Genomic DNA, 14018 nt, shown 5'->3' with positions numbered 1-14018 from the left:
GCCTGCTATACTGACACCAGGAAGATAGAAGGAAAAAAGAAAAGAAGCCTGACCCAAATTTTCCACTTCTTAGCATCAAGTTAGCACATTTCACATATCATGCAAGAAGATCTGCTACACTGATGGGGGAAACCTGCTAAGACCACTGTTACAATGTCTGTAAAGGAAGTCTCCTTGTATTTCCTACTCTCACCAGGTTACGGAGGAAAGACTGACATAGGCATTCCTAATGTTCACTTTGATTATGCTAAACATAGGATGAATGTAGTTAAGCAGTTTTTTGTTTGTTTTGTTTTGTTGGTACTGGGGATTGAACTCAGGGGCACTCGACCACTAAGCCACATCCCCAGTCCTATTCTGTATTTTATTTTAGAGACAGAGACTCACTGAGTTGCTTTAGTGCCTTGCTTTTGCTGAAGCTGGCTTTGAACTCACGATCCTCCTGACTCAGCCTCCTGAGCTGCTGGGATTACAGGTGTGTGCCACTGTACCTGGCAAGCAGTTTTTTTTGACAAGGAATACAAACCAGCAAACAGTATCTTGAAGTCTCTGACACATCAAAATGAAGAAGGTTTTAATACTTAATTTTGCCTAAGTCTTAAAATTTTGGTTCCTGAGTTTCCAAAGTTGTGAAAGCGAAATAACTCAGTTACAATATTCAGATTATTTTCACTTTTAAAATGTGAAACCTAAGGAATAATACACAAAATGAGATTTCTTTACCTATCTAAACAAAAGGTTTCTTCTTCCTTTTGTAAGTCAAAGTAGATGGATTGTGTGTTCTAAATGTGAAGCATCCATATGACTAACTCCAAAGTATTCCAATAGAACATCATTAGTTTTTCTTATGAACATAAAAAATATGGAATATATAACAAAATTTATATGTGTGTATATACAAAACCCATGCACATATACACACTCACAAACACATAATTCTCTCTATTCAAGCCAGGAATTAAAATCCTTCCTGTTTTTATCTCTTTTCTTCCTTATACAAAACTGCTATGGCTTTAGCTTGCTTAAGAACATACATAAAGTAAATGTAATCATCTTATTCAGTATCTTATACTAACACTGGCAGTTCCCAACATGAACAGCTTAGGTTGTTCACCTGGGATGTAGACCACAATCTCTCATGGAAACACTGACACATGCAGGATTGGGTCGTCAGGTTCTAAGGCCACTTGACCAGAGTTATTCAACCCAGAATGTACCTGAAGCACAGAAATCCTGGAACAAAAATCCACAAATTTAATGCCACTTAAGCAGAGCATAAGTGTGAACAGCAGCAGTGGAAAAATTAAAAAGCTCTTGAAAACATGCAGAGGCACTAACTTCACAAATTGCCAAAAGTTTTTTAAAAGGAAGAAGCAAAAGAAAATTTATGTTCAAGAAACTTTTTTTTCTTTATGTATTAATATACTTTCAAAAGAAAACATCAAGCAACTGCTAGATATACGATCTAATTTTTGTTGTTTGTTTTGAGAAACAAATGCACCATAAAATACAGAGAAAAAAACTGTTTCCTTGTTCAAAATTTTCTATGTTAACCTTGAATTCCTTTTTCTAGGGGAAAATATATACATAACTATTTCAAGGAGGACAATATTTAAATTGTCAAGACATGTAAATTTCTTAGGGAAGAAATTTTCAAATTTCTATCTGCTTGACCACCAGCACAAACATACATAGTGACAACAATGTGTTCACTCTCAACTGTGTGCAAGGCAGAGAATCTTATGCACAGACACAATCTTTTTCAATCCTTCCAACAGGGACAAGAAGCAATGATGAATTCAAGTCTTCCTTTTCTATTTAATCAATAAAAATCCAGAGATAAAAATGCACAGAAACAGGATGCTAATTTCTGTACTCTATTGGACTTGAAAGGATGAAGTCAGGAAAACCAAGAGCTTCCATTTGAACGTCTTCCTCTTATGCTGGTAGTAAGAAAGGAGATGGCAATCCAGAGCCACAAGGTTCTGGCAGACTTTCACCAATAATACTTTCATTCAGGGATCTAGGGAAAGGGATAACTCAATTCTGCATTCCTTTTATTTATTCATTTTTTACTTCATCAAGGTTCATTCACTTTTTTTTTTTTTTAAGTCCACCAATGGTCACACAACTTTAGGTAAAAATACAAGTTAAATTTTATTAATTTGGCAAATGAAGTAATCGTGGGTATTAATCTTTTCACTAGTAGCAGGAAAACTACAACTATTAATGAAAACAGAGCTGCAGATCACTTCTAAGGAGGACAGAGCATGAGAACAAGTTGTTAAGAGAAACACAAAAGGAGAAAAATGGAAAGTGAGAACATAGGAAAGGAAAAGAGAACAGAGAAAGGGGAAAAAGGGAGATAATACTCAACTGGGAAAAGAGATAGGCAATGAAAAGAAGAGAAAATGGAAATAAAATCCTTGCAGTAAAAGGGCCCTTGTCCAGAGCTTCCAGAGCTCCAGACCACGGCCTTCATCTCTTGACAGAAGGATTTACTTCTCGCCAATGATTTTTTTCAAAAACACTTTCTGTACCTAAGTAGTCTCCTCTTACTTTTCAAATTTCCATGCGTATTTTTAAATAGAAGTTCAATTTTTGAAAACTTTACTTATGTGTAAAGGAATGGCTTTTATTTTAGAAATGTACTTTGGAACACACCATGGCTCCATTTAGGGCACAAAACCTCAGAGTTTCTCCAACATTCCAAACCCGACAGTCTTTCCTTTCTGAGAAACTAAGGTTGCCTCCTTTCATAGTGCCTGAAAATTACCTTTGAAATCAGTGTTTGCTGATTGTGCAAAGCCATAAAAATATGTTCATTTGTTTTTAGTTACAGGAAAACAATATGCAGGTGCCCAGTATCAGAAGCTCTCCAAGAGGCATCCGCTATTGGTTATGGGAGAGAAATGCCCTCCAACCTGCAGTATGTGTACAAAGCAAGGGCACCTGATGTGCTCATACCTAGACTCTACAAAGAAGGTAAACTGCACATCGACATTCAGCCAGGCAAAGAGTCCCCAGCTCACTTACCTTCACCTGGTGGCTTGTTTCTTTCTACTCATTCACCCGACCTCACTGTGTGCCAGTAAACCATTGGTCCTTATTATATTCCTCAGCACCATAAGAATGCTTTTATATAAAAATTCATTATATAATATACCACTTTTCAATATATTGATCCTACAAACTGTAACCCTGTGAAGTGGTTCAACACGATGTCATCGCCGCACAGCAACTTGTTTCATTTACAGTATCTGTTTCACTTCTACTCATGAGCTAATATAATTCAATTTTTTTTTAACTGCACACAGGCTGCTAGACACATGTGCATGGCAAATGGAATCTGAACTTAGCTTAACAGCCTCATTTATTCCTGATGGTTTAAATTATTTCATCACAATTAATGACACCCCCTCAGCTTCCTGTGCAGCGCTGCCAGATGTTCAGAGACCACAAAGCCACTCTCTTCTTTGACGGCTGGTGACAAGTCGTCCTCTGAAGGACATTCCCTAGGTGCGCGGGCCGGATGACACCTCCATTGCTTAGCACCTCTCTGCCTCCCAGAGTAACCATGGAGAGGAAAAGGCAGGAAGGCGTGAGAAACCAACTAATGCATTAGCGAAGGCAAATTCTGTGACATGAGCTAAACTCAGAGGAACAGGGTTCCTGTGCAGGAGTTTCAAACCTTGCTGTAAAAGAGCACTTTGCCTCCACCTCCCAACCACTGGCATCCACTGAGTGCCTAAGGTGGCAGCAGTCCTAGTGAAATGCACAGAACAATGACAATGTGAACTTTTCCAGAGACCTTTTGCTTTTGATAATTTTGTTGAGGAGGCGCTGTTTCAACTCAAACACCCCACCACTACCACCATCACGCTCACTGTCTTGTTTTTAAGAATGAACAGTTTAAAATATTGTCTTCCAGTTCAACCTCCAACATCTTCCATCCTGTTCTAATACAAAATCACAATAGAAACACAACATTTTAGCAACCATGGTAAAATGTTTCACCCTGTGCATTAGGCTTAGTAGAATTTATTCTTTTTAGGTACTCTTGGGTTTTTTGTTGTTCTTATTAGGTTTTGTGTATTGTTCCTATTTCATTCATTTTGTTTAAAGAACATTGAAACACAGACTTCACACTTTTCCTGTTCTGATGATAAGACAGTTCTTCAGCTTATCTCCTTTAATAAAAACAACAAAAATGATTTACCAGTGCATCATTAAATTCTTCATTTGAATTTCACACAAAAATACAAATTCACTTAAACATAGGTTGCAAAGAAAGCAGCAGAAGCAGTAAACATACTGGCACTTTCACAATAAGAATTCAATACTATGGATCTAATTTGGAAAACATTTCCATAAACTAGAGAACATGTGGCAGACATTTTATGGATTATTTTTTAAATGTTTTTTTAAAAAAATGCTGATCTTATTCAGGGAATAAGGGGCCTTTCCGTTTGCCAAAAAGTGTAATAGGAAAACAGAAAGGCCACCTGTGTCAGCCCACCCTATAGTATGAACATGAGCTACACGGGCATTTTGGAAAATATTTTCAAACTGAGATGAGAAAAAAAAAAATCAGTATCAATACAGATTCTAAGCAGATGCAAAAAGCTCCTGTGCATGTTAGTGATTATGTATGTGGCCTACCCAGGCTAATTTCACATGCCTCCAAAACTCGGTGTACTTTCTCTTTTATAAGCTACTTGTGATTAAAACTAGAACCTCATACATATCGACTCTGACAATGGACACACAGAGTAAACTAATCAAGCCAAACAAGGTAAATTTTCCCCTCAGAGATAGCTATCCAAATCCTAAATGACTACTGAATTCTACCAGGCACTCCACACTAAATATTTTGACAGTTGTATACTAAAACTACTTTACTAGGAAGTCCTATGGAATCGGCAGTCCAGTTTTTATCAGGACAGAGGGGCTCAAGGGGAAGCTGTGCTGGTGGCAGACTTACAGCCAGCAGACAATAGGAAACTCTTAGCACTCCCAGAGTTACATCAACTTTTCCATGGGCCGAAACTAAAATGAAATAGTTCAATTACTGAGAGGTAGATAAGTAAAATAAACAACTAATTTCATACAGTGAAGTTGGGAGAGCGTCATATGGACCTCATTCTGTTGTCTCCAAACACTTTATCAGAGGGGGAAAGGGAGCTGAATAAACTTTAAACTCTCATGTAGGGATGTATTGCTTGTGTGTCCCTGGCAGATGTGGAAAGGAGATGAAATGGGCAAGGGAGAATCAAATATCCCTTCGCTGCAGGTTTGCTGAGGGAAAAAGCACTGCAAAGATCTCACATCTGGCAATCATTTGTCAATAGCTGGAAAGAGAACGGCAGGAAACTTTCTGGCTCTTGGAGAAGATGAAAAGACAAAAACCATGTGTCACACACACATGCATGCACACACACACACACATACACACTCTCACTCTGCAATGGTACAATGACTACTACACTTATTCTCCAACCCTCCTTTACCTCCCCCCCACCACCACCCAAATTTAATGATCTTCAGATATAGTCTACTCCATGGTCAAAAACATGCAGTCACTTGACTTGTTAAAGCTGCAGTGTATGTACATTTTTTTCAAATAAACCCCAGGGCTGATGTTAGAAAATCAAAATCAGTCAAGCATAGACCGCCTGGTACTTTGGGCAGGAATCCTTGTGGTTTAGTCAATAAACAGAATCTGAATGAAAGACACCACAGTAACTAGACAGTAACGTTTTGAACAGTTCTTAACCTGAAAGAGGGGGTTGGAGGCTGGTGTACTATTGACCAAGGACGTAAGGCTACCAGTTCACTTAAATCACTCTACCTCTACCTACCTAAAACATGGCTGCTTGGCACAAGGTCATCTACTGTTTATTTATTAATTACTTACTATGATTCATTAATAATTGCACAAATTAATGTGCTTTACTGTGACATTTACATATACGCATTTCTTGCATCTTGATCATGTACCCCTTTCTTCTGCTTTCTCTTGCATTCCCTTCTCCCCGCACCAGGCTCTCCACCCCCAGCAACTATTATTTCTATCAGGGAAAAAAAAAGAGAGAGAGAAAATGAATTTATATTTGGGAGAATATTGCAGATATATTGGGGAGGGAATATAAGTAAATAATCATACCTATTTAATAAGATGGTATGGGAAACTTCAGACTGTTTAGTCCATAGCGGTGTGAACAATATAGAGAATCTGCTGGCTCATCATGAGTTCATAGAAATAATTGACTTTGCCCCTGTAGGTTTGTCATGTAATAAGAAGTGTTCAAGACACCCCATACAAAATGAATTAACTTCTCCAAAATCAAGGAATTTAAATCTGCTGTGGTGATCGATAGACTTCAAGGGGTAGCTTCTGGTTCACCCTTATGCTGCATTTGACAGAGCAGTAGCTGCCGAGCTCATCCCTGTGATTCCATAAGTGAATGCTGCAGGTTGTTTAATAACCTGGCAAATTCACAGTAGCTTGTCAAATTATTACAGGAACAGTGTCATCACTAAACAAGCCTGATCACGGTTAATTACAATGCAGACCAGAGAGCAGCCACAATTGTTCATTAATTACAGGAAGCACCTCATTTAAATTTTATGGAAATTTACACTTGCACCCCGGTATGTCTGGAAAAAAAAAGTGATCCTTCACGCATTCACAGAAGAAAGAAGTCTGTGGTTTATGAAACATCACAGTAAATTGTGTCTAATCTGGTACTGAAATATTGGTTCATTATTTACTCTAATTTTCTAAGCACTTCAGTGGTGAAAATTACCAAGTCAAACCTCACATCTTGAATTCTCAACCAAGTAAAGAACTATGCTAAGATAACTGTAAGAACTTAATACATGATGAGACACACCTACACTAAGAAAGTTAACTTGATTAAAAATGAAACACCAGCAATTAAGAGAGGTCTAAACTAGAATAATTTCCTAGAAGATAACCATGAGAGCACAATTCTTTGTTACTATACATCAGTTAACCTCCCCTGTGAAACAGTACCCAGTTTATACCTACTTCAAGACACTGAGGAAAACAAATTTAGACAGTGAAATGAAGTCTCAATTTCCAAGAATCTTTCTAAATCAAACATATTAACACAAAAACAGCAGACTCCCTGCCAGGCACAGACTTGAAGGATGACAGTCATTCAAAACCAAAGATATATAACTCTTCTATATAGAAGAGTTATATATTAGGGGTTTTGGGATTATTAAATTACAAAGCTGCTAAAAATTTTGAAATTTTAGGGGAAAATTCCCAAGGCTTAAAAGGAAGAAGAACAGAAAGAACCAGTCATGAGAACTTACATCACCTAAAATAGAAAACTAACCCAGATATGAGAATGTGTGTCTAAATGAAAATTATTTTTAAGAAAGGATATACCCACACCATTGCTCCTAAATTGAGGTATACAGAGGTTACTCTCAAAATCAAGAGGCCAAACAGCAAACCCACTTGTGGTTACAATGCCTGGCCCTGGAGGAAAGCCTGAAAGCCATGCAAAAATGGTGAACAACTTGGCAAGTTCTACATTGAGTTCCCTGGAGGATAGAGCTGAACTGAAAAAATAAGAAATGGTTCATTCCCTAGTATGCAAAAAAAAGGGGAGGATATATGCCATGGCAAGAATGCAATCAGATGCAGCTAGAAATAACTGGAATTGTTATCTGGTGAAGAATATATTGTCAAGTGTATTATGACTGACATAATATGGATACACTAGGTATTTCTAAAATATATGGAAACCATATTCAGGAGAGAAAAGGAAAAAGGGGGAAAGAAGAGGAAATGGTTGTAATTGGTGCCAGTTAATTCAACAATTCATGGGGCTGGGGTTGTGGCTCAGCAGTAGAACGCTCACCTAGCACATGTGGGGCCGTGGGTTCAATCCTCAGTACCACATAAAAATAAATAAGTAAAATAAAGGTATTGTGTCCACCTACAACTAAAAAATAGATATTAAAAAAATTCACTATAGTTGACAATCTTTTAACAGATCTAACCTTTTCAATCTACCAGAAAGGTGCTGCAAAATAATAAATTCAATAATATGATACATTTCATCACTTTGTCCAGAAACTTTGTCTTCTTTGCAAGGTCCATGCTGAACTGTCAATCATACAATCTGTTTACCAACAACCAGAGTTTCATTTCAACTTGTAAGGGTACTTTTCTTTCTCTTGTTATGTCAAACTAATGTGCTCCATAGGTCTTTTTCAGCTTTATTTCACACACTCACATCTGTTAAACCCATTCTCTTTGCACCATAACTCAAGGTTCAAAGGTAGCTGATCCAACAATCACCCATAACAGACTCTTCCAGGTTATGTGTTTGATGAACATCCCTTGTCCTACCCAAAGAGTTCAAGGATCAGACTACTCTCCACACAGTGTCTTCCGTCACTCTGCATTTATATGTCATATACAAGCTGTAAGTTCTCTAGAACGAAGAAGCACAAGATCAAGTATCATATGTGTCACACCTGCTTTCCTATTGTCCCACAGCTATACACCACCCAGACGGTACCAGCTTGGGGCACAGCAGTGCTCAGGTGGTCTTCCCTAGGCCAAGAGCAGGTGTGCGAGAGACGGTGTACCTTCAGTATCATAAACACCAAAACCTCCCCCTACCTCTACTCCTATCCTCACTCCCACTGTGAAGATGTCAATTTTTGAAGCCATTCTCTCTTTTCTCAAGTGGGGTATCTAAATCAGTAAAAATGTTTTAAAACGAAGCTCACTATGCTAACCCATAAGCCTGAAAATTTAGAAAACAATGCCAAATGGAGTCCCTGGGGAAAAAATTTATATATATAGCCTGGGTTTGCTCATGCTAGGGAATGTCATCCATATTGAAACCTCAACTTATATCTTTGCAATGGCACATACAATCCTTAAAATTAAAAGATACAGAGAAGTAGAGACATACCTCTAGCCAAAATGTCATATTTACATTTCAATCTGCAGCATTCTAAATGACTTCTAATGCTTCAAGGCCACATGAAAATTCAAGCCAACATTTTCAGGAAAAATTTACTCTGCATATATCTTTTCAATCCATGAAAACAGAAAATATTTATCTCTAAGCTTTTTTTTTTTTTTTTTTTTGGCTACCTGGGATTGAACTCAGGAGTGATTAACCATTGAGCACTGAGCCAATAACCATCCCATTTTACTTTTTATTTTGAGACAGGGTCTTGCTAAGTTGCTTAGGGCCTCACTAAGTTGCTGATGCTGGCTTTGAACTTGATAATCCTTTTGCCTCAGCTTTCTAAGCCACTGCTACTGCACCCAGCCATACTTCTCTTCTAAAGTACCTAGTTAAATGGTTACTGTTCTAAGATGAGAGACCATAATGCAGAAGGATGACTTATTACATGTTCCTGTGCCCCACAGAGTACTTATATATGACAATGATGTTTTAAAAGATGAGAACTAATTAATATTAACAGTGGCTCTTAGGTGCCAGACCCTGTGTTAACTCAGGTAATTTAAGCCTCATAATCATCTTTTCTAGTAAATCTCCATTTTACAGATGAGAAAATTAAGGCTAACTTAGGTTGAATTACTTGCCAAAAGTCTCACAGCAACTGTGTCAAACTAGACAGTCAACCTTCAGAGACCATGTTCATTTCTACTCCAGGATATATATCTTTTGTGTATGTGTGTGTTACTGGGGATTGAATCCAGTGTTGTTCTACATTGAACTACATTCCCAGCCCTTTTCTATTTTTCATTTTGAAACACAGTCTTGCTTAGTTGCCTAGTCTGGCCTTAACCTTGTGATTTTCCTGCCTCAGCATCCCAAGTCACTGGGATTACAGGTGTGCACCATCACACCTGGCCAGAACATATTTCTTGAATGAATAAATGAATGAATGAACTCCAGTTAGACAATTCATCCTGAAAAGAGTCTTTTGTTGAACACATGCTACATTGATCCCTCTTTACACCTTTCAAGAGTTGTCTTGTTCTGATAGCATTGACAACACTAGTGTAGCCTTCAGGGATCACTGTTTCTGTCATACCACCCCCAGCTGATAAAACAGTAAGACTCCAACCTGGACTTCCAGCCTCTGGTCTGGCTCCTCCAGGTCTGGGCAGAAGTCTGCACCCAGCACTCTGCCAGCACATGCCAGTGGAACCTAGGGGAATACGGCTGGGTTAGATGCTGGGTATGGAGGCTGCTAAGAACAGCAAACAGTTACACTGAACCCAGGCGGAAGCAAGGTCATCCCAACTGTAGGTCTGAAACAGACTTATTGGCCTGACCTGTTTGCCACTTGGTATGCTGAATATATTGCAAATATTACACAACCTGCTTTATTAACTACAAGAAGGTAAGTTCCAAGAAGAAAAGATCCACATAAATTTCCCCCCTTATATTCATATCAAGTTGTACAATGTAGACATTTATTAAGTATCTATGGACAGGAAGAAGGAAGTTTAAGGCAAAAGGGAAGTGAGTGAAGAGAAAAGGCTGAAACAATCTCTACCCATTGGTGACTTAATTTTTTCTTTCTGTGTCTAATATTCTTACGTGAGAATTAAGTAAAGGCATTCTGTGATGCCTAAAGTCTCTTTCTACTCTTAAAATACCTGATAAATATGCTTTTCCTACTCCAGCTTTGGGTGAGCACAGGCAGGCTTTTATCTATCAATATTATTTACTTCTTAACATACTTAATACCTTAAATTAAGTTTAAAAACCTTGATTTGTAAATATATTCTAATAAAAATGATAACAACATTTATAATCTCATGGATATTTCCCAATTCTAGAATTCTCCACTGAAAGTCATGAAGATCCCCTTTCAAAATTATGTTATCTATTAAAATTAGTCAGTATTGGGTTGGGGACGTAGCTCAAGTGGTAATGCGCTCGCCTGGCATGCACAGAGCGCTGGGTTCTATCCTCAGCACCACATAAAAATAAAATAAAGATGTTGTGTCTACCGAAAAAACTAAAAAGAAATAAATATTTTTAAAAATTCTCTCTCTCTCTCTCTAAAAAAAAAAATTAGTCAATATCATCTGTAAATATTGCCTACTATCACTTATTTCACATCAGAGTATAAGAAAAAAGGATTAGATTTCATCTAAACCAATATTCTGTTTTATTTTTTTTAATTGTATCTTCAGAGGCTGGGATGTAGCTCAGCAGTAGAGTACTTGCCTAGCAAGTAAAAGGTCTTGAGTTCAATCCCCAGCACTGCAAATAAAATAAAATTTTTTCTCTAATTGCTACTTATTATTTACAAACACATGCTACCTTGAATAATCACATATTGACCTCTATGTACCAGAATCTCTTGTATCAACTAAGCCTCATCTCACCTTTATCTTCTTTCCCTATCAAAGCACTCCTTTGGTGTTTGGTTTGTTTAATTCCAATTAAGATCATCTGTGCTAATCAATTTTCTTTGTTCAGAAATCTGTTTTTAGCCAAACACTGCCTTCAGTGTTTCCTTCTTTCTTTTGACTCAAATCAGTTTACGTCTTAAAACTTAAATAATTTTCAATAACTCACTTTGCGCTAGTAAATATCACTAATAAAAAAGGCATACAGTCAACTCTCTTTTTAGGACTAACGCTCTCCTTCCTTTAAAGTCTCTCATTCTGTATCTGCCCATAAGGTAAAAAGGACAGAATATCATCTGTCTTTGCAGTTAATAATCACCCTACCCACAAGTTCCACCAGTAGAGTCCCATGTGCCAGGCACCACATGGGCACCTTACACATAGACTAAAACTCCCTCCCCTTCAATTATTGTAGAGATATTAGCATTCCCATATTACATGCAAAAACTGAGGCTTAGCAGACATAAGTAACTCAGAGTTACAAGCAATTAAGTGGCAAAGCTCAGATTCAAATTTAAAAGAAATGAGAAGGAAATGAAAAATTAAGAATTAAAAAAATGATTTTTAAAACCAAGTAATCACATTTAGTGACATCTATTCTAGAGGCATTTGAGATGTTTCATATGAATGACATAACAAAAAAGATACAGGAAACAAAGCAGGTGTTAACAGAAATCAAGACCTGCTACTTGCTCTTTGGTGTGAGAAAACATAAGCAAAGTAAAAGGGAATTTATCCTCTAAATTGAGGAATGAGGGAAACGGGACATAAAGAAGGGTAGAGACATTTGGAATTTGTGTTGTGTCACACACAGAAATACTGCTGATTCCACCCCCTGGTTGACATATGGAGGGGCACTAATGAGTTCTGCATCAGTAACTCTCCCTAGGGGGCAATAGAAGGAAAGGGGAGAAAAAAAATCAATCTTAGAATATTCTGCATCAAAATGAACCCCCCAAAAAGCTTCCTATAAAACCTTGACAAATGTGACTTCTTAACTGACTGAAGCAGATTCCATAGTCAGAATGTATATATTGCAAATTGTATGTAAACAATAATTTCACAAACATAAAACAAATTTCTACTTACCTTAATAGTACTCGACCATGTCATAAATACTAAGTCTCTAGTTCCTTTTTATCCTCAGTCACTGAATACACTTTATAAACACTCTCAGGAGGGAAAGAAAGTTAAACAATTACAATTACATTCAATTACAACCTCAGGCACTTAGAAATACAGTTTCTGAAAGAAAACAAAAAGGTCTGTGAATAAGTCAGGGAGGAAACAGTGGCAAGCTACCAGTATGTTCCAACAATCCTAATCACAAAAGTAACTAGTGGGGAAGTGGGTGGCACTTTCAAACTTGGAGTCATAGAATTTCTGAGCAGGATAAAAAAAATGGATAAGGATCCATAAAAGTAACCCCTTAAATTTTAGAGATTAGGAAACTGAGATTCAAACCAAAACCACACTGTTCGCTAACAGGTTATGGTCTAAGGATACCTGACCACTCCACCGTAACCAGTGTTCTCAATTATCAGACAAGGGGGTTTCTAAAAAGGGAAAGGCAATTCATCAAAACTTAGCAAAGAAAATACAAAAGATATGAAGGCTGATAACACAATTAGTTATAATTTGGCCCATCTCATTCTGCCTTTTGATTTAGAAAACCTCAGAAGTTAGCCAGCAACCCAAAGGCAATCAAAAAATGCTAAGAGAAACAGCAGACATAAATTCTCTAACTCCTTATTATTCTATTGTAAATTAAGATAATAAAACATGGTGTGTACATAATCACTGTTTGGAATATAAATCTTAAACTGATTGGGGTGGGGGGCATTTTAACTTTCCTCTGTGCTAGGCTAGTAGTAACTGTTTGTTTCAATGCCAAGCAACTACAGTGATTTTTACAAAACGTTCACAGTGATTAAGACTTTGGAGACTTTTTTTATTCTTTTTTGCATCTTTGTATATTTTGCTTTTGGGGTAATTAAAAAAACATTTAAGTTAAAAACAAAGAAAAACACTGAACTAATCAGCTTAATATTTCTAAACATTATGCCAGGAGTTTAATTATGGGATGAAAACTGTCTCAAACTGATAAAAATCACTTCTGCTGGTGCTGTGACAGGAAGAGAGAGGCCTCTAAAGGGACCCGGTGGAATCCCCAGGGCCAGCTGAATCTGAGTGCCTATCTGTACTCCTGTATATACCTCAAAGGAATCATGGTGTGTGAGAGAGCTATTTACAACTTACTTTGTGTATAATCAGCAGAAACAAAAGATATGACAACAAGCATAAAGGCCTCTCTCTCTCTCTCTCCCCTCTCAGGAGAATTCCGCAAGGGAGGGCCAGTGGGCATTCACTTCAATGTCAAAAGGGCTTCCAGAAAACACATTTTCTGTAGGGCAGGGAGGAAATGTGGCAGGCTTCCTACCTACACACACACACACACACACACACACACACACACACACACACACAGTCTTTGTTTACTGAGATCACATATAAAAACTGTTAGCCGCTAGACTTTTGAAGGCAGAAAAATTGCAAATAGAAGCTACAGTTCAAGATATTTAAAGGTGAACCAAAGTGGAAAGTGGGTGGAACCAAG

General features: G+C 37.5%; 1 protein-coding gene across 7 annotated transcripts in view; it reads right to left on the bottom strand.

The window, feature by feature from the left end:
- The window catches only part of Bnc2 (basonuclin zinc finger protein 2), a 418137-nt gene that overhangs the window by 239709 nt on the left and 164410 nt on the right, over positions 1-14018 (bottom strand). For 5 of the 7 annotated variants that reach the window (XM_076845948.2, XM_076845947.2, XM_076845949.2 and 2 more), the window contains exon 4: positions 10102-10185. The exons of the other annotated variants lie outside the window; for them this stretch is intronic. In XM_076845948.2, the coding sequence (XP_076702063.1) occupies positions 10102-10185 (84 nt within the window). The remainder of the gene's footprint in view (positions 1-10101; positions 10186-14018) is intronic. 7 annotated transcript variants of the gene reach the window in all.

Source organism: Callospermophilus lateralis, chromosome 2 (genome assembly GCF_048772815.1).
Source record: "Callospermophilus lateralis isolate mCalLat2 chromosome 2, mCalLat2.hap1, whole genome shotgun sequence".
Taxonomy (NCBI): domain Eukaryota; kingdom Metazoa; phylum Chordata; class Mammalia; order Rodentia; family Sciuridae; genus Callospermophilus; species Callospermophilus lateralis.
The sequence above is the reverse complement of the archived record's forward strand: the minus strand, read 5'-3'. Positions and strand labels throughout refer to the sequence as shown.